This window comes from Chelonia mydas, chromosome 4, assembly GCF_015237465.2.
Source record: "Chelonia mydas isolate rCheMyd1 chromosome 4, rCheMyd1.pri.v2, whole genome shotgun sequence".
Classification (NCBI taxonomy): Eukaryota; Metazoa; Chordata; order Testudines; family Cheloniidae; genus Chelonia; species Chelonia mydas.
Genome location: NC_057852.1, coordinates 87882078 through 87903774, shown reverse-complemented (window position 1 = coordinate 87903774; position 21697 = coordinate 87882078). Strand labels below are relative to the sequence as shown.

Below are 21697 nucleotides of genomic sequence, written 5' to 3'. Positions count from 1 at the left end.
ATAAAGTTTCCATGCCTTTTACACTTTGCCTCATGCCTCCAAGTGGTCTTGCTTCAATTAGGATATTTGTATTCAGCAAATAAATAAAAATCCTAGACTATTTTTCGCTTACTGCAAACTATTTCTGGGGAGAAGGAATGGCCAAAACCTAGAGGTGCACAAGCACTGTATTGTTCCCATAGATTGATATGGGCATTCAATTAAATCTGTTGTTAAATGAAGTAATATTATACCATCACCAATGGGAGACTTAAATTCCTCACATTTCACTGCCTTAGCCCTGGCCTTGGTCTTGGTTCCCACTCCAAAAATCTTTCCTATAAACAAGTGAGAGAGGGAGACAAATTAACTTCACGCAATGCAAGTTGGTGAGCAATTTTAAAGCAGGAAAAGGCAGCTTAAAGAAGACTGAATAGGTCATCTTTCTTCATCAGGGACATCTGGAGCTTGGGATTTTGTTATTGAGCTTTGAGGCTAGGTTTACCTATCAGGAATACCGGTGTTGGTGAATGTGTTTGATAGTTTAGGTATAATCATATGAGACAGAATATTTTCCCCCACTGCAATTTGACACCAGGCAGGAACATCTTGTGTTCCCATTACTATTTATGCCAACTTTGAGTTTTTTGGTGGTCATGTAAGGCCTGGATCCTGCAAACATGTGAGAAAACCTATTTAACTATTTGCAGACTGGGGCTGTAAGAAAACTGTAGACTGAGGAAAGTTATGTAATTGAAGTTAAAATTATATATAGGTGATATATACTATAGGGACCCTGGAAGACTCTTCCTCTGCATCTGCTATCAATCATTGAGCAATACAGTGGATTTTCTGGTTTTAAGTGAAATAAATCAGCCTGAAGTATTTTGAATGCATGCTGTATAGCAGAACTTCAGGTGAATTTAATTTCATGTTGCTCTAAGGAGATCACTGATTCTAGGGTTTATATTTGTCAAATCTAGATATAAGACCAGACCAATAAATATGAAGATAATTTGTGAGGAGATAAAGGACTTAATTCATCTAGTACCAAGTCTGCCTAGAGTGGAAAAACAACAGTACAAACCATCTGCTACCTCTGCTTTGCTAGAGGCCCTTAAACTGGCTGGTGCAGTCCCATATGTGGGTGTGGATGGCATAACAGAGAGCATGGCCAGGACAGTGAGAAGATACCTCTCTCTATGAAGCCCAGTTGCCTGCCTCCAGTTGAAGCAGGTGGCAAAAATAATTCCCTTCTAGTGCAGCAGGATGCAAATTACAACCTCACTGCACGCATAGGAGTGAATCCGGCCTAACGTTTTTTGAACTCTGTTTTCAACCTGATAGGATGTAGAAATAACCAAAAAGTAGCTCCTAGCCCAATATATATAAGCACACTCTCTTTGTAGATAAGACAGTGTGCTTATATATATTGCTTATGCTATTTCTAATACACCCATTACTGCAGTATCTGAACGCCATAAACATTAGTTTAATATGGAAGTTTATTTTAAATTGTAGTTGTGAGGCAAAACAACCCAGCTTCCCATCCCTAAACACTGGAGATCTGAATAGAGTGCAAAATGCAAACTACCTCTTGCTTTGATTTTGCAAAACAAAACTCTACTGATGAGATTTTGCAATACCCAACCATCTCCTCCCTCCCACTTTTGTTCATCTGTAACAAATAAACAACGTGTCAAATTATAGCTGGGGGCAAATCTTCTTTCCCTTCCTGGAGCCAGAGAACCCTGCTTACGGCAGATGAGATGCACCTAAATCTATATTTATGCCTAACTTAAGTGCTTACCATTAGGCACCCTAAACATTTTAGTGATTACTACTGTGAAGCTATACAAGTAATGTGTCAATAAAGCCTTCCTTATTGCACATCAGAGACATGAAAAGATTCATTCTCTGGAGTCAGAAATATGATTTCTATAATGTGGTGATGGAATTACTGTACAAATAAAATATTGTCTCATCTGAATAAAAAATGCTATCTCTGAATTCCATGTGCATGATTTTCAGCTCCAAGTATTCAGTTTAGGATCATTTGGAGACTGAGTCCATAGAAGGCCTAATTCTGCTTGCTTTAGTGATGGAAGTAATCCTATTTAGGACTAGTTGGAAATTTTTCATGAATATTTTAAACAACTTTTTTCTGTTTTTCATTGGAATTTCATTCCAGTGGAAAATTTATAGCCATCCATAGTCTGCATGTAATTAATGGGAATATTTGTGAGTAAAAACAAACAGGAATAGAATCACAATACAATGCTATAAATCTGACTTTAGAATGGTGTGCTCAGTATAAATGTCTGAAAGTGTAAAGTTAATTTGTTTTTCTTCGGATGCCCTCTTCCTAGTGTCAATGGCTTTCATGGATTTAAGCAGTAGATGGCAGCATTCAGTGTACAAATGAACTGAACACATAACCAGACTTAAAGGTATAATTAAAATTAAATTGTTATGACTAAAGTCTTAAACCTCTCATTTTTATAAAACAATTTTCATCAGTACCAAACTGATATCCTATTGGAAGACAATTTTAAGCTATCAGCTCTATTTACTGTTTCTGTGGACCACTAAACATTTGTGATATGAACAAGAAAACATTTAAAAATTGCATATACACAAGTCATATAAAAGAGTTTGAAAGAAAAATAAAAAACATATAAACATATCCATATATTTATAAATACACATCCATTTCAGGTAAGACTGGGTATCTGAAAGGGAACAGGAGCTGTTGCATACTCAACACTTTGAAAACCAGGTTACTTATTTGGGCACCAAAATATAGTCTTAAAAACCTAACTTTAGGCATTCATTTTGTAAAATCTTGGTCTGTGTATCCTATAGGCTATATAGGACCTATATTTTATAGCAAACATTCTATTGCCATGTTGGTTTTCACAAATACAAGCTTCTGTTTCCCAGTCTGCTGAAAGTTTCTGAGTCATGTATTATCCCTGAGCAGTGTAGAAGTCTCAGATGTCAAATTTGGGTTGGGGTTTTTGGTCCTAATCTCAGCAGCAGTTTATTTTTCTCTTGCATTAAAATGAGCTCAGATAACATATATTTGGAGATTTCATAAATTTGTTTTGAATTACATACTTCAGAAAGCAGCTGATTACACAGCGTTAAGGCAGCAGAGTATTAGGAACATTCATTTTCATCCAGCTTTAAAAAATTGCATTTAGAAATCCTGATGAATTAATACAGGAAGTTATACTCAAACAAATAGTGCACAAATTCCTTTTGGGGACTAAGGTAAAAAAATATCAAAGGAAAGGGTTTCAGGAGAGATACATATAAGAAGCACATAATTGATCACAGTAGTTCACTGCTACATATTTGACAACTATTATGACATAGTAAATGGACATGGTAGGTGACTGATGTATTGAAACAGGACAGCTGATATGGAATTGTCTCCCCCACCCCCTTTTCTAAGATAATCTTGTGTGGAAATGAAAGACGGTAGAAAATATTATTCCAGTCCTCCTGGGCCAAATCCTGAAGTCACTACCCACTTCTAATCAGTCAAAACTCTCTTTCAATTATTAAAGGGACCGTACTTTTCAGTCAGTTAACAAGTAAGATAATAAGCATTTCTCTCCCCACCATCCACCTTATTTACTCAATGAGAATTCTGTCTGAGTGAGTACCGAGTAAAAGGTAAATAAAACTTCAGGAATTTACCCAATGTATCAGGATAAAAATAGAAACATTATATTGGAATGCATTTTAACACAGTTATTATTTATTACAGCATTTATACCAAGCTCAGCCACCCTGGTCGTGTAAGATTTGGAATGAATAATGGTATGATGTTAGAGTGACACAAATCCGACAGGCACAGCTCACAATCAGAGATTTGCCTGGAGACTTTTCACCCACATGTTCTGTGTGATTGTGCACTCCTGACATTTCAATTTTTCAAAACTATTTCTTTCTTGATGCTCCCGTTGTGAATTTTTGACCCTTGAACATGGTAACACCAGAAGGGCCATGGGCCAGTGAGCTGTTCAACTGGTATGAAAATTTAGTGATACTATGAAATATAAATACATGCATTTCTATTGTTCTTGATTGTCTTTATTTTGCCTTTTTGTGATCTTGCCAATCTTTTTTTCTAAAAAGTAACAAAGAGACAGTGACTTCTAAAACAGTTGTTTGATGCCTAAATGCACCTGGAAATTTGGTCCTTTAAACTAATGAGAATTGATAGCACAACAGAAAGCTGTTCATCAAGTTCATCAAAGAATTCCTTGGCTGGGAAAGGATTGGACTTCCTTGGATTTAGCAGAATCATTTAAACTCCATTTCTTGAGGTACAAGGCAACAGTGACAAGCAGCATAACAGTGAAGTCTGGTCTTACAATATACATATCTCTTGGATGCTTATTTTTCATGGAAGAAGCATAAATTTCTTGACAGTTCATGAATTAATATTCATGAATGTTTAAATGTTCATTTACAAAAATGTCTCACTGAATAGGTTTTTGAGCTTTCCTTATCTGTTTTATGAATTTTAATGCTTATTAGTAGCTGAAAGCCAGTGCTGTCACGTGGGTGTAATTTGCAGAGTCACGTGTGTGAAAAAAAGCCAAAAATGGCTTAGAATTTAAATTGGATGGTAACAGATCATGAAGCCCTGTGATGACTGAACTTGGTGGTATTCTAAACAAAAAGAACTCTTAACCATGCTTGTTGCAGTTCCACTGTTCCATACTGACTCAAGAGACATTCTAAGCTTCAGAGTGATGTTTGGGGGTATGATGGGGCATGCCTATTGTACCCCACCTCTTCCACAAATACAAACCGCTCTGAGACCTTCTTGCTAGTAAACACTGGCATGTACTTTATTTACACTGTCTCAGTCCGTCCACTTATACGAATCAATGCATCTCCTCCTTTGTACTGTGCACCAGCTTTCTTCTGGGACAGGGGCTTGAGGTGTCTCTATTCAGAAAACTCAGGCTCTTCTATTTGCTCTGCTCCTCCTTCTCTCTGTCTCTCCCCCCATTCCTTCTTGAGAACTTCCTTCCTGTGCTCTTTTTAAGCCACTTGCCTGTTAATGGACTAATCAGCTCATTAACCTCCTAACCAGTCTGGCCTAGTAATCAGGCACAGCTCTGAATAATCAGGCCTTCTCTGGGGAACCTAACTGGTGCTAATAGTGACCAGAGTGCTGGCTCAATCTCAATCTCTCAGCACTTGGTCACAGGGGACTAGTGGGGTCTTGATTTTAGTAGGGCTTTTGACACAGTCCCACATAACATTCTCATAAGCAAACTAAGGAAATGTGGTCTAGATGAAATTACTAGAAGATGGGTGCGTAACTGGTTGAAAGACTGTATTCAAAGAATAGTTATCAATTTGCTCTCAAACTGGGAAAACATATCTAGTGCGGTCCCACAGGGGTCTAGTACTATTCAATGTTTTCATGAATGACTTGGACAATGGAATAGAGTATGCTTATAAAATTTGTGGATGACACCAAGATGGGAGGAGTTGCAAGCACTTTTAAGGACAGGATTAGAATTCAAAATGATCTTGACATATTGGGGAATGGGTCTGAAATCAAGAAGATGAAATTCAGTAAAGACAAGTGCAACGTACTACTACATTTAGGAAGGGGGAAAAATCAAATGCACAAATACAAAGTGGAGAATAATTGGCTAGATAGTAGTACTGCAAAAAAGGATCTGGGGGTTGAAAGTGGATCACAAATTGAATATGAGTTAACAATATGATGCAGTTGCAAAAAAGTCTAGTATTCTTTGGTGTATTAACAGGAATGTCATATGTAAGAAATGAGAGGCAATTGGGCTGCTCGACGTCAGCATTCGACTCAGCTGTAGTATCGTGTCCAGGTCTGGGTGCCACATTTTAGAAACATGTAGACAAATTGGAGACAGTTCAGAGAAGAGCAACAAAAATGAGGAAAGGCTGGGAAAAAACTGGGCATGTTTAATCTTGGGAAAAAAGACTGAGGGGGGACCTGATCATAGTAATCAAATATATTAAGGGCTGTTATAAAGAGCATGGGAATCAATTGTTCTCCATGCCCCCTGAAGGTAGAATATGTAATAATGGGCTTATTCTGCAGCAAGAGATTTAGGTGAGCAAAAATATTTCCAGCTATAAGGATAGTTAAACACAGGACTTGGCTTCCAAAGGAGGTTGTGGAATCCTTGTCACTGTAGGTTTTTAAGAACAGCTTAGACAAACACCAGTCAGGGATGGTCCAAGTTTACTTGGTCCTGCCTCAGCACAGCGGGCTGGACTAGATGACCTCTTGAGGTCCCTTCCAACACAACAGTTTTATGATTCTATGATAGTGTGTGTGGTTGTGTTGAATTGTTGTATGGGCTGTGCTGAGAGAGTTGTGTGGAGTTGTCCAGATGGCAAATGAGGGGTGTGCGCTGTGCTGAGGGGCTGTGTGTGTTTGGGGTTATTGCTGTTTGTGTTGTTATGTGGATGGTTGTGTTGATTTGTGTCTATGCGGGGTTGTGCTGGGAGATTTGTGTTCAGTTGTGCAAGTGGCATTTGGATATATGGGCTTGGCAGTTAGGCCAAGTAATCCACCCTATGTACAGTCTCCCTCATACAATGAAATTGCATCTTGCAAATTAGCTGTAAAATCCGGCTGATGATTGAGTTACTTCTGATATCACAATGGGACTCCAGGCATAGCATAGATACATCTCTTACTTTAGCTGTACACATCACGGATCTAATCTGTAAAGTCAAAATGGCTGAGAACTTAAAAAATGGATAGTAACAGGCTGCAAAACCCAGTGATGATTTAACTTGGTGATATTCTGAACAAAAAGAGCTCTCCTCACTGCTTCCATCACCTCACACTGACTCAGACATTTTAGGTTTCAGAGTGACATTTCTGATATCTTATTATGTAGATTAATGAAGAGTTTGTAAATACTTCATCCAGATAACACAGGCTTAGGCCCTGATCCTGCGAGGAGATCTGTGCAGTAGACCCCTGTGCCTAGTGGGAGCCCTCCTGAAGTCTGTATGTATCTGTGATAAATGATGCGGGGGGGAGGGGTCTCTCCCTTTTATGGACACTCAACCAGCCAGTTAGCTGTAAAATCCCTCTTGGTAGCAGTCATTTTATACACAGGTGTGGACAATTCAATCAACTTTCTTGAAAATCTTTTATTGATATATAAGGGAAACCTGTTCTTCTAAACTTTTAAAAGGTTATTCACTTTTGTTTGTTATTAGCAGATTACAGAGTAGAACAAACTAAATTCTACAAATAAAAGCAAATTAAAAACCCATTAAGCCTAGGAATAAACAATCACTTTAAAATCTCTTTTAAAAACCTGGGTTATCCAAAGTTAAGATCTAAGTCCTCACCATGATATATAAAGTTCTGGTGCACTGATCCCTGCCATCACAGCACTATAGTCACTCTAGCATGGAGGGGCAAGAATATTCCTATAATGATGGTATTTAAATCTGAATGCTATTATTCTACTTGTTCTCTTTCAAGTCACCCAGGCTGAAGTATCACACTGTAATTAAAGCAATGGCAGGAACAGCTTCACCCAACATAGCAACTTGCTATTGAATCAGGAATGGACAGTAATGACAAATAGACATGGGATAAAAACCTCAAACAGATTGTATAGATACATTCTGTTCAAGATAGGGCTATCTACCTCTGACAGGTAACGGCGGGTTCTGCCTTTTATATTTTGGTAACATTTGTATAGCTTGCCATGCCAATAACTTCTTATTTATTTCAATTGATTGTATCAATCCCTTAAATCATAATATTACACATATAAGTTATAAAATATAATATATCTTAAATTTTTTGCACAGTATTTATGCAACAGCCCAGGACAGCCTATACAGTGTGGCTAAAGAAATTAAGAGATTTTTACTTTTTCAATTACTGATCTTGAAAAGATTGTTTTTAACACCTCTGCCAGTGAAAGGATTTATATCTAACACGTCATAAGGAAGTGCCCATGAAAAGTAAAACTAGCCTTTTTTCCCCCAAAGGTCAGTAGATAAGTCAACTTCCACCACTAGGAAATAAACCTAAAAACCAACTTCTGTTTTCAGGTACTCTGTCATAATAAAGCAGATGTAGACCAATGTCTGTACTTGTTATGGGCTTTGGTCCGTCTTAGGTACTTATATGGTCCCCACTGCCAAAGTATCCAAGCACTTCACAATCTCTAATGTATTTTCCCTCACAGCACACTGTTTACAGACAGGAAACTGAGATACAGAGAGGCTAAGTGACTTGCCCAAGGTCACACAGGAAATCTGTGGCAGAGCAGGGTCTTGTACCTAAGTCCTAGGGTACTGCCATAGCCATTGTATCATCCTTCCTCTCCTTATTCTCCCTTTGATGCATTGCTTTGAATATACAGGCTGTCCTTGGTGAAGTCAGTTCCTTGAATGCATCTAAGAGCAGGATTTGTCTCTTATCAAAGAGTGACCATACAATCTGATGTGGTTGATCAACACCCAAATCCCTAGTTCTAATATTTTTAGTAGTTTTATATGCTTCTAATATATATCATAGTTAAATGTGTTGGTTTCCTCATTTTAGGGGCATAGCAAGACCATAATAGAGTTAAATGTTTAGGTATATTTTATGTTTTATAAACTGAACATAAAATATATCTGCTATTTTTAGCCATTCCTTTCAGTAACTAATTGTAGCCATACTTTGTTGTTTACACACTGTTAGTAAATAGCAGTACCTACTAAAAATAAACACCTGCAATCCTTAAGGCATTACAATAGTACTACTCCAGAAGGAAATAAATCCTTTTAAATAGTCCCCATTAAAAAGAGTTCACTAAGTTTCCACAGCAGGAAATAAGATATAAAATAAAGCTATTCTCAGCCAGCTACCATAACAAAACAAATTATGACAACATTCACTTCCATAGATAGAACAGCCAGCACGAGCAATTTCACCAGTGATTTCACAGGGGAGACCATCTGCACATAGACATCCCTGGTGACTATTCTGGGAAGGTTCAACCAGCTGGTGTTGGACACATATTTGTTACACACCAATGCCAAATTGTTCCTTTGAGTCATGTACACTTGGCTCTAACTGCTTTCTGTGCAGTTTGGGATGGAGCATGCCAGCTAAGCATCTTGCTAACAGCATCTAGCGATGGATATCCTTGTCAGTGTTTAGATATTAGACTAACATTGGGACCAAAGGATGTGAGGATGAGAGGCAGTGGATTTCCCCCAGCTGGGGATTCAAAGAAAGCAGATTTTAAGAACCAGTGATTGCAGGATGAGGGGCAATCCTCTCAGTGAGCTGACAGCTGGTGCAATGGTATGCATCAGCACTATGCTTGTTGGCTGTTAGGGTGCCCAGCTAGCACGTCCTGAAAGTACAAGACCCACAGTGAGAGCATACCTGGTAGAGGTTGGCACTATTGGGGGTTGTACTTCTTCCCACATGGCAAGGGTGGGAGAAAATAATCAGGGACTGGATCCATTGTTTATTTATCTAATCTATCACCATAGTATCTGAGAGCTCTTGGTATGATCGTATTTACTAATCTTCCCAGAAAAAAAATCCCTCAACCCTGGAATGAGATGCAGCATGAAGTTTCAGGAAGAGGGATTTCATTTAAGGAAACTTAGGGGAGGTTTTGAAAATTGAGTTGAATAAATGGAAACTTACAATCAATCTTACATATGGAGTGACTGCTGCAACTCTATAAATGTATATGAAATATACACCTCTAATACACTGTTTTAAAATATTTAAAATTATTTCACAGCAAAAGAAAAAACAGAATCATTGCAAAAAGTACACATTAAAAACGGACATCAAAGAAAAAGAACTACTTAGATACATCCAGCATTAACCCAGAGGCAAAGTCATCAAAGAACAAATGCTTTTAAACGGGGAATTAACATTTCACCATACCTAGCTCCATTGATGTTTATCCCATGGCATCACTGCTGACCAGAAAGCTAGCTGTTCAAAGACCCCCAAATATTAGTACTGAAATCTAAATGAAAAAAATGTTTATTACCTTTGAGAGTCTTTGATGCTTGCTCTTCTCAACAGGGGGATGGTGAAATGGGACATTCAGACTGCATCCTCCCAACAACTGTACTGTGCTCAAGAGCTTGTGCTGTACTTTATGCAATTATTGACAAAGTGCAGAGCCCTCTATTTGCTATAGCTATGCACTGGTTCAAATGATCAATTACATGGGAATTTATTTTTACACACGTGCAGAATCCTAAATCCACATACATGTTTATTGGAACCTTCATAATTGCAGCAATGAAGAGCCATTAATTATCTTGCTATTACAGCGCAGTACGCATTGATATACTTATTTTTACACATATAAGTTTGTTGTTTTATACCAGGTTCACTTTTTGTTTCTAGGTTTTGGCCCAAGTTTTCTGCCAGCCCAATTACCTTTGGGTGTAGCAGTGGGGAGAAGTGGAAGGGTCTGCCACAGAGTTGGTGAAGGTGCCCAGATTCTCTGGTTGGTTCTGTGCCAGCACTGACAGAGTTTAGAGAAGCCTAGACTTCTCTGGTTGATGAAGTGAGGATTTACCCGGCAGAAGAATCTGAAGAAGTGAGAAGAGCAGAAGGAGCTGGTGCCTTGCTTGAAAGTTTCTGGGGTACATAGGCTTTCTGATAAGTGGAACTGCAACAGCACCTGAATGTGAAAAGATGGGTCCCAACTCTGAGGCCCTTATCCATCTGTCGTCATCTAAATGAAAGTCTGTGCCTTCAGCAGATCCCTCTCACTCTGAGGGGTAGAGAGGAAGAAGACCTCTTGATACCACCACCTCACCATGTTTTGGGGAGAAAGGCAAACAATATTTAACAAGGATTTTGCAAAAAAATCTCTTTTCTGAAATGTCAGTCATCTAAATTACAGGAAATTGCATCAGGTATCTGAGACTAGCCAAGGTACGCTCCCTTAGACTCTCTCATTCTTGTGTGTATATGCATCAGTACAGATTCTCCAGCTAGGGAGAAATGGGGGCAGGGAACACTAAGGATTGCTTTGCACATTGCACACACAAATCATTTCAGATCATTTTATTCTCTGTGGGTCCCCTTCATTCATTTCTCCTTGCTGACATCCTGTTACTACGAGGTGATGCAACGTTGTACCGCCATATAACATTATGACCTGTGATGACAGCCACTCCAATTAGTGAGCTCCCTTGTATATCTTGAGTTTCTACAAACACTATGTAAACGTATGCTATCACAATCTGAATCCCACAGAAAGATATTCCTTACAGTTGCTGTAAATCTTATCTTCCAAAGTCAAACACTGTATCTCCATTATGGTTTGTCTTTTTACATGAAAGCCAAACTTGTAACAATTATCAGCACATAGTCCCAGATTAAATACCAAAGCTCTAGTTTATCTAAGAATTCTACGCCACAACGTGCATTTTGCGATGCATCCTGCATTTTAGGAAACACGTTAAGGGAAACCTATGACAACTTCAAAGCTTTCAATACATTGATAGGGACTGTATACTGCTCTACAGCCTGTATGACATGTGGCACATCAATTCTATCCGTTCTGTCCAATAATTAGGACATATGATAAGATTAGCATTGTTCTAAACTCACCCCAGCCTTGGGTTTAGCTCCAGAGCCAGCCATTGGATATGGAGATGTTAGCGCACCAGCATGGATATTAGGAGGCAAGTGTGTTTGGGAGTGACTTATTGAGATGACGTCTGCTCCACTTTCAGAGCCAGATTCCAAATCCTGTCAAAAATGGTACAAATCTCTTTAGTACATGTTAAAATGGAACTGTTTAATGCAGGGTACTATGTTATTCACAGAATATAAATAACACTAAATAACAAAGTGTTTATTTAGGCACATCCAAATATAATATATTTTTAATTCTGTAAGGTAACAGCAAACATCCCCTTGTTCTCTCTCCTTCCTTAGATGTGCACTCATTCACTTTCCTTCTTCTCAGTGAAGGTGGTTTGCATTAGCTGCTGTGCTGAAATTATAAATCACCACTAACATCAAAGCTATTATTCCCCTAAATGGGAGGGTGTAAAGTTAAAAAAAAATCATCTAACAGTTGTAGAAGTCTGGCATTATTTTCTTATGTTTAGTGTTTCCTGTGTGTCTTGGGTTTTGTGCCCACCTTCTGTCTCTGGAAGCATTTCCAAGCTCAGTGAACATCTGTAAATCGTTATACAGCTGAGGTGACATCATCATTTAGCAGTTTGTGCAATTCAAAGGCGCAGCTTCTTGTTATTTTGGAGTTATATTAGTATGGGATGCATTTGCCAAATGTAGTCTTTGGTTAAGATGCCTTCACTTTTTAGGCCAGAGGTTATATTCACATTTTAAGAATGTAACAAAAATAGTGTATTGAGGAAATAAACACATCCTTTAAAAAATACCATGTAACATCTAGCGGAGACAATGTAAACATAATAATTGCTTTGGAAACAAGATTCTTATAAAATTTGTACAATACTCACAGGCACCAAGGTTCATAGGAAATCAGTGATAACATGTAAACAGTATCAGAATAATGCTAATAATCCAGTATTTCATATTTTGTCTCCCTCTAAAGGCTCAGCTAATGCTTTTCATTCTGAAGGCAAGCGTTATCACTAATTATCTTGTAAAATTAGTTACTGTTCTTCTAGACACATATGCGGGTGAGTCAATTTGATAGCTATGAGTGAGTGTATCTAAGTGCAGGATCAAGCTTTCAGTCATCTAAGACAAATGGGCTGCACCATATTATACTGCACTTGGGTATGTATAGTAATGTGTTTCAGGTTCACAGCAGTTTTCCATGCCCCCTCCCTGGATGTCATTTCCAGCTCTCCCTCCCAAGAGTCCATCTCCAATTAATTCTCTTTTTATCCTTTTTCCAGGGCTCCACCCTCTAGGCCAGCAGCTATCAACCAGGAGTCCGGGGCCCCCTGAGGGGACGCAATCAGGTTTCAGGTGGTCCGCCAAGCAGGGCTGGCCTTAGACTCACTGGGCAGAAAGCTGAAGCCCTGCCACATAGGGCTGAAGCCTAGGGCCCCGAACCCTGCCACCCAAATCCTGAGCAACTTAGTTTTGTGAGGGCCCCAGTTGCCTTGCTTGCTACCCCCTAATGCCAGCCCTGGCTTTTATGTATAGAAAAATTGTTGTTGTGGCAGAGGTGGGGCATGGAGTTTTTATAGCATGTAGGGGGGCCTCAGAAAGAAGAAGGTTGAGAACCCCTGCTCTGGGCCATCCACCTGAGATTTCCAGATTCGCTTCTCTCCCATGCCACTTCTGCAGTAGCCCCAAGTCACATCTCCTGTGAGAAGGCTCTCCATCTGTGAGTCCTGCCCCTGTTCATGGAACTTCCCTCCAGGACCAACCTCTTGCTCCTGGGCTCAGCTTCCCACAGACCTCCATTTAGGCTTGCTGCATAAGAGCCTCCCACAGTGTTCCATTCACGCGGGCCTCGCAGTCTGTGAGATCCAGCCTCTATTATTAACCCTCTTGTTCTGGGCTCAGCTTCTCTGAATCAGGCTGGTTCTTCCCTTTGTTCCTAGGGACCTCTGCGCAAGCCTGCCTGTAACTCAGTAGGGATTCCCCAACTGTGACCAGTCCTCACTAGCAACCTCCTTCACTTTTTGTTCTTCCTAATGGCTTTTTTTCAGCTGTCCTTTACTGCTCCTGTTTCTCTCCTTCCCTCTTCAGGAAACTCTCACCTGCTCTTTTCTGTCTCTCCCAGCCAGCTCTCACCTGCCCCTTTCCTCCTGATTCCCCACTCTCTCAGCCTCTGTCCATTTATATGGCACAGATGCCTACTCCTAAGCCCAGTTGGGAAGGAGCTGATGAGTCACAGGTGCCCTGGACCCTGTTCCCTCTTAAAGGGGCCAGCCACCCTGTGACAATGTTGTATGCATTCTGAATATCTATCATTGCATAATTATTTTCAGGTACCAAGAGGTGCACTGCTAGGCCTATAAAGAGCTTGTTACAAGGCCATACTAGAATGAGCACACTTAGCCACCTCTGGAAAGCTCACTAGGTGCTCCCATTGCCTCATGTTCTTTTCTTGGCTAGTAGAAGTATACCATGTCGTCATTTGGGGCTTTCTACATGCTGCCTTCCAACAGGCTCCCCACAACTGTCAGCTGTAGAATGCAAAGCAGGATGATAGATATTATGGATAGCTCATTATCGTATCATATATTAAACCCACTATAATGAGAACCCCTGAGACCCATGGAACACTAAGGGCCAGATTCTCCTCTATGACATGCAAATTCCAGTCTAAAGGAAATCAGTGAAAGTTACACATGTGATATCTAAGAACACAAGTTGTCCCTAAAAGATTAAAAGATTAAAATAAAGCAGTTTGAAAAGGTTATGAAGATAAGAGGCAACATTGGCCTTAAACAGTTATTCTAGTGACATCTCTGTTCGACATCTGCATGAGGAGCATATATTTAATAGTGTGCTCTTCAGCCTAGCAGAGAAAAATATAACATTATCCAATGGCTGGAAGTTGAAGCTAGACAAATTCAGACTGGAAATAAGGTGTAAATTTTTAACAATGAAGGTCATTAACCATTGGAACAATTTATCAAAGGTCATAATGGATTCTACCTCACTAACAATTTTTAAATCAAGATTGGATGTTTTTCTGAAACATATGCTCTAGGAATTATTTTTGGGAAATTCAGTGGGCTGTGTTATACAGGAGGTCAGACCACACGATCACAATGGTGCCTTCTGGCCTTGGAATCTATATTGTCAAGGCAACACGTACTTTATATCTGAAATGAATTAAACATTTTCCTGTTTTCAGAATATTCTAGATAACACTTCTTAATTTCCATCCCTCATCTTTTCCCCCCTCTAAGCAATCCCACTGATACAAGTTTTTTATGGAGAATAGGCAGCCTGCCAATAGTTAAGTTTTCAACCAGTTGCCATTATAAAGTCTTAATAGACTGCAACTTTGGCCTGCAAAAGTGGTCTTGCAGAATTCCCTGCTTGACTCTGAAAGCAGAGGAGAAAGTTTACACAAAGTTTGAAGAACATACGCCATGCTTTCTTTTCAGTTACAATGAATTAAAAATTGCCTTGATTTGGACTTTTATTTCTGTCTCCTTTTAGCTCAAAAATGACTTATTAATGTCCCTTCAAATTTTCCATACAGTTAAAACTCCTTGAAAATTCATGAGCCAGCTATATTTAAAGGGAATAGAGCGTAATTTTTTTTTTTATAGTTTGGGGCCCTATTTCTACACTCACTAATTTAAATGGGAGTTTTGGATTCCACTTTGACTCCATTATTGTTAATGGGATTTTATGCCAGTGTCTGCATGGGGAGTGGGATTGAGCATCATGGGTGAAATTCATCCATGCACAGAGGGAGCCTGCACAAAAGCTCATGTACTGCTTAAACCCACTTTCCTATGGCTTAAGTGGGATTTGAGTGGGTGCATGAACTTTGGGCAGGTCCTTTGCACAGGGATGAATTGCACCTTTGAGCATAAGTGAATTTCAGAGTACTTTCTATGCAATTTGAAGATTTGAGTGCAACGTAATTTCAACAAGAGAAATAAAATTAAAAAGAAAAGTGACATCAGGAGACACTTAACAGCCAGTCAAAATCTTCAAAATTCTCTCATTCAAACTGAAAACATTTCTATTAAAGATTTCAGAGATATGTAGTAGCTATGTTGTTTTGTGTTGTACTTTCTTTTTCTGTTTGGATTTGGTTTCTTCTAAGAATGAGTTAAAAAATCCCCAGTTGAGTATTTCAATAAGCATTATTATTATTTTAAATAGTGAACATTATGGCAGCCCCTACTGAGAGATAAGCAAATATTTATAATTTGGGGGTATTTCAACACTTCTATATTTTAAGTGGCTTAACTGTAATATGCTGTCAAACTTTTTGCTAAGTAACAGAATACAAACATGAACTGTATTATATTATTAACTACATACTCTTCAACTGGCCACCATGCTAAGATTCAGACAAAAATAGAAAGCTGTTTTTTTTCCCTACACATTACTAACTGGACTGTACGGAAATAATGAAGATGACTTTGTTAGAAAAAAGTTTTATTCCAAACACTGGATAAAATGAACATGTTTCTTTAAGATTGCTTATTTTTATTGCAAAATGGCTGCAGTAGGGATGGTTCAGATGAGCAGAAAGCCTGCATTATGACATCCCAAACAAGCCACTTGAAAAGATGGTCATATTCCTCACATCTACTTGTTTAAACAAATCTTTTAAAATAACAATTTATTCATTAGTTAGTGAACTGCTCTATCCTCTTTCACACTGTCCTCTGCAAAAGACTCTCTAGCTAAATAAAAATTGTGGATTATGCTGGAATATTATTCTAACAGAGGAGGATTTCAAAAGTGGCCCAGAAGTGGCTCCCTGCTGAAAAATTTCTGGACCCCACAACTGGGAACAAAACAAACTGTAACTAATTACATTTTCAACTCTAGCTGTTGCAAATCAAGTGGAATGTGCATATATTCACAGGCTAACATTACTCTGATTCTAACTCCACTTTAATTTGTCTTAGCAATAAGAGGTAATAGAAACAGCCTGACACCTTTTGAATTTTGCTGTTCTCCCATTCTTTCATCTGGGATATTTTCATAATTCTCCCACATATCAGCTCTCTTTTCACAGAAAAGTACAAGCTGCAAGTGCTAGGCTGATCAAAGAAATGAGAGAGACATAGAAAGGAAGAGAAATGAATTAATGAAACAAAATAAATCTAATTTGAATAAAAAGAAAGAGTTAGCAAACAGGCTCACAGGTATATGCCTCCGTTTGTATGTTGGGGTGCTGGATGGTGAAGAGCCTGTACTGAGAGCATTTTCAATATCCTGATCTAGCTGGTCCAGTTTCATAATTAGCAGCACCATGGAGTCCAATCGTGACCGATCTCGATCTTCTCTCATTTCCTGAGGAACAGAACATACAATTACTGAATCTGAAAGGGCACTTCATGGAAAGAATAAAAAGCTCTCTGTTCCCTAATTTGACAAAAAGTCATTGAATAATAGGCAGCAAACTCTCATTTTTTGAGGGAAAAAAGAAAAATGTTTTGTATTATCAATGGGCTGTTCACTCAGAAAAGGTTGACTTACTGCCAGTTAAGCATTTGGTACACATAGTTAATATCCATCTTGTACTGGAATGTGTGAGGAAAGAACATGTACAATACTTTTGACATAAATGCACTGTGGGGATTTCTCCAGTTCAAGAGTAATCTCCCATTCAGAAGGGCTATCTAAACTTATCCTCCTTTCCCAAACCCCTACCCCCACAGTTAATTAGTTTTATTTGAAGTAAGGTTCTCTTTCCTTGTGATGAACAAAGTAAAATATGTACAAATATAAGTGGCATATTTTTGAATGTGTGACAGAAATGGGAAAAAATCCACAGAAACCCATTTTTCAGCTGTCTCTGAAAGTCCTTTGACAGTGGCACCCATTAATGCTGCTGCTGTACCTTAGGGACTTACCAATGCATTTAGAAAACCAATTGTCTGAAGAGTTTTTGTCTTGGCTGTAAAATCTTGCTATACATGAAATCTCCCTGTCCTGTAATAAAATACAGGCTGTATTTATAGATGCCGGCACAGGGGACAGGAAACTCCATATGCTTCCCATCCCAGAATCTCTCACACATTCCTTTGTTGGGGGATGGAAAGAGAAGAGTTATAATTCCTCCTTTAAAAGAAGCTTGGAGAGTGAACCCCCAAACCAGCATAGGCACAGACAAACCACACATGAGCCCGGTGCTTCTGTACTTGCTTTGGATTCCAATGACAGGCACCCAAGGGCTGGATTAGGTCCTTAAAATATTATGAAAAATATTATCTGGATGATGTTCACTGAAGGTAAAGGAGTTATGGTGCTAAACTCCCCTGTAGCTCTTGGAAAATAAGCCCTATATATTCTCAACTATTGGAGATGGAGACTAATCAGTGAATGTTTTGTTGGGCATTAAAGAAGAATAAATACAAACCAGCACCCCTGTAGAGTGTTAACTAGTCAATGGGACAGCTGAGTAAGACTTTCATAATGAGAAGCAAAACCCAGGTTCTTGTTTCAGTTTTTGTTACAATTTAAAATTCTGGCCAGACTTGCTGAAGGGATCCCTGAGCTGTGAGAGCCTCCTGGGGAACATGAGCAGAGTTTAGAGTGAACGTTAACTGTACAGCTTTAGTGGAGAGCCCCATGGCAAGCCATGATAACGGTAGAATTTTACTAAGTTGAACCCTTGCAGCTAAAACTTCTCAGTTTCTTCGTTGTAGTTGATGTTTTTGGACTTTGGTACATTAGGGGACAAATAGTGTCTCCAACCTCCATAGATGCAGAAAGCACTGGAACAGGTCAGGCTTTGCTGCACAGGGAGGTGAGGAGTCCTCCACATACTATGTGGCTCCCCGGCAGCTCCACCATACCGTTGTGTGGGTGATTGGGGTTGTGCATGACTGGTATTGCTATGACTAAGCTGATTCACTAGTCAACCCCCCTGCCTAAAGAGGGGAGCACAGTTGCCACAGAAGCAGAACCTCCCTATGGGGCCCAGAGAAGCCTGCATCCCACAAGATCCCCTGATTATTTTAAAATACATTTGTATTCCTCTTCCTTGGAATCTTAGCACTGAAAATGTAAACCAATATCAAACAATCATGAAACTCGAAAGGAAAAAGCAAATGAGCTGTATTTCTGCAGCAAGAGGTGAGGAGTGGTGGGGGTTGGGAAAGCATTAATAATCATGCACACACATAGAGGTTTTACGTACAATGAATCAGTTAGATTTGGAGTTTATCCCAAACAATCCTCTCACAAATTCTCCCCAAAATCCTTAGGCTGGCTTTTCATGAAGTGGATTGATAATGGTGGAGAGGAATCACTTATAATTAAGAGGTGGCAAAGCATTATTATGGTTATAATAAGCCTAATTATTATTATCCAGAAAGGATAATTAGGTTTGATGCAGGGGATGAGGGTTTGGGTCTAGGACCCTTTTCAAAACAAAAATATATTTAGGCCTGTAAGTACTGTATTATTGCAGTACTCCTGTGAATGGGAGTCAGAACAGCATCCTAGATGAGGAGTTTTTCGTTTGTTTGTTTTAAAAACAAGTTTTTAAATACAAACGAGTTTTTCATTTGTTTGGTTTTTTTTAAAAAACAAACAGACTTTTCCATTTGCACTGCACTTGAACATGACTCATTGTATATATCTATCATTGCTTTCTGTCTCTTTCACAAAAGCCTAACAATTATACCAACAAAAATTAAAGTATACCATAAAAAAAAGCTATTCTTGAGTTGGAAATCCATTAAGATAGGTGAATCCTCTAATAATATTTATTCAGTGTATGTTTAAACAATTTTAGCCTTGATATTATCCAAGCCTTTTACGGCTTATTTGTCTTCTCCATATCTCCCTCGTGTATATTCTGAGATTTTGTTACCAACTTGTGCTTTTATCTGAAGTTAGCAAGACACCAACAATCCATTTCTTTTCTTTTGAAGTGACAATATTTCCTTCCCCTCACCCACCACCCTACAGATCTTTTCTCAATTTCAAATTATTTTCAAGATGATTGTAATATCCAGTAGCTGTCAGGTATATTACAATTAAAAAAAATGAAGGCTACAAAGTCAAGCTCTCAAAAGTTAGAAGATGCTAGAATTAAGGTTGTCTGTGCACCTTAATTTGGCCCCCTTGTGTGTTTGCATTATGAAGCTGTCTAACTACACGCCATATACTTCTCCTTTTAACACCCGCCACAGGACACCTGCCTTAATCAGTTAAACTAGTGATATGTATTCTAAAGTTAACGCAAGTCTTAACATGGTTATTGTCAGGGAACTTATTTTACAATGTGTCAAAATTCCTCCCTGACTCCAGAAAGAGAACAATTTAGGTCATGATGTATTACAATTTATAGTCCTTTTAAGTTTTATCTTATCTGGTGTAACCAAAAACAATGTTAAGAATTAAGTATGAACATATATATCAGAAATATAGGCTAAAACACACTGTATTTATCCCCAAACCATCAGATGTTGCAAATACCCCCAAACCAAACATTAGAAGCCTAGGAAATTCAGAGATAAGGTTACACTTAAAAGAAATCCAAACATGCTCAAGTATGAAAAGGCCCCCTAACGCTGCCATGTAGTGAAACCGTGCAATAACCATACAATTATGACTAAGGCATTTCAGTGTGTGGTCCCAGATTACATTAAATTGATTTTTAAAGACACATTTTCTTTTCCCACCATTAAACACTCTATTCTGTGTCACTACAGGGTTACTTATCTGTGCATTTACATAGCTTAATACATTTGGATTTCTTTTAAGTGTAATCTTAATTTTGAATTTTCCATGTTTACAATGCTTGGGTTTGGGATAACTGCAATAGCCCTTTAATGTATTTTACCTTGATATGTGCTCTCAACCTTAGTGAAGTTTTCTCCTGGGAATTTCCCTGATTTTTCAAATTTAAAATTCCATACATGAAGAAGTAAACATGAAACCCAAAAGGGAATATTACCCTGGGATATTTTTACAGACTTGAAAATATTGAATAACTTTTAATATTTTTATTTTTACTTTTACTATATATATCTCCGTCTGCTGTGGAGCAGAACAAATAGGGTTGCCAAATTTCTAATTGCAGAAAACTGAACACCCTTGCCCTGCCCCTTTCCTATGAGGCCATGCCCCTGCTCACTCCATCCCCCCTCCCTCCATGACTCACTCTCCCCCACCCTCACTCTATCGCTAATTTTCACTGTGCTGGGGCAGAGGTTGGTGTGGGCTCCAGCTGGGGGTGTAGGCTCTGGGGTTGGGCCAGGGATGAAGGGTTTGGGGTGCAGGAGGGGGTTCTGGCCTGGGGCTGAGGGGTTTGGAGTGTGGGAGGGGGCTCTCGGCTGAGGCAGGGTGTTGGGGAGGGGTATGGGGTGTGGGTTGGGGGTGCAGGCTCCTGGGTGGGACCAGAAATGAGGGGTTCAGGGTGCACAAGGGGGCTCCGGGGTGGGGCAGGGGACTCTGGGCTGGGGCAGGGGGCTAGGGTGTGGGAAGGAGCTTGGGGTGTGGGCTCTGGGCAGCGCTTACCTCAGGTGGCTCCTGGGAAGCAGTGACATGTCCTTCTGGCTCCTAGGTTGAGAGGCAGCCAGGGGGCTCTGCACACTGCCCCCATCTCCAGACACCACTCATGCAGTTCCCATTGTCTGTGGTTCCTGCCCAATGGGAGCTGTGGAGCCAGCGATCAGGCCGAGAGCAACGCATGGAGCCCCCTAGGAGCTGGAGGGACATGCCGGCCACTTCCTGGGAGCCACAAGGAGTCGGGCAGGGAGCCTGTCTGCCCCGCTGTGCTGCCAACCAGACTTTTTATGGCCCAGTCAGCGGTGCTGACTGAAGCCGCCAGGGTCCCGTTTCGACCGGGTATTCTGGTCTAAAACCAGACACCTGGCAACTCTTCATAGGGTGACCAGGTGTTCGGTTTTTGACCAGAACACCTGTTTGAAAAGGGACCCTGGTGGCCCCGGTCAGCACCACTGACCGGAACGTTAAAGGTCCAGTCAGCGGTGCTGCAGCACTAAGGCAGGCTAGTCCCTACCTGTCCTGGGGCATTGCTCTGTGCCCTGGAAGCGG

At 39.7% G+C, this 21697-nt stretch overlaps 1 protein-coding gene and 1 long non-coding RNA gene across 2 annotated transcripts in view; one reads left to right on the top strand and one right to left on the bottom strand.

Moving 5' to 3' along the window:
* DLC1 (DLC1 Rho GTPase activating protein) overlaps positions 1 to 21697 on the bottom strand; it is a 356025-nt gene that overhangs the window by 254352 nt on the left and 79976 nt on the right. Inside the window, exons 3-4 of the mRNA XM_043546178.1 lie at positions 16826 to 16975; positions 11633 to 11773 (exon numbers count right to left, since the gene is read on the bottom strand). Of these exons, the coding sequence (XP_043402113.1) occupies positions 11633 to 11773; positions 16826 to 16975 (291 nt within the window). The remainder of the gene's footprint in view (positions 1 to 11632; positions 11774 to 16825; positions 16976 to 21697) is intronic.
* Positions 4700 to 21498, top strand: LOC122465748. The gene is made up of 3 exons (XR_006290779.1): positions 4700 to 4711; positions 5865 to 5870; positions 21429 to 21498. It is a non-coding gene; the product is annotated as an uncharacterized LOC122465748 (long non-coding RNA).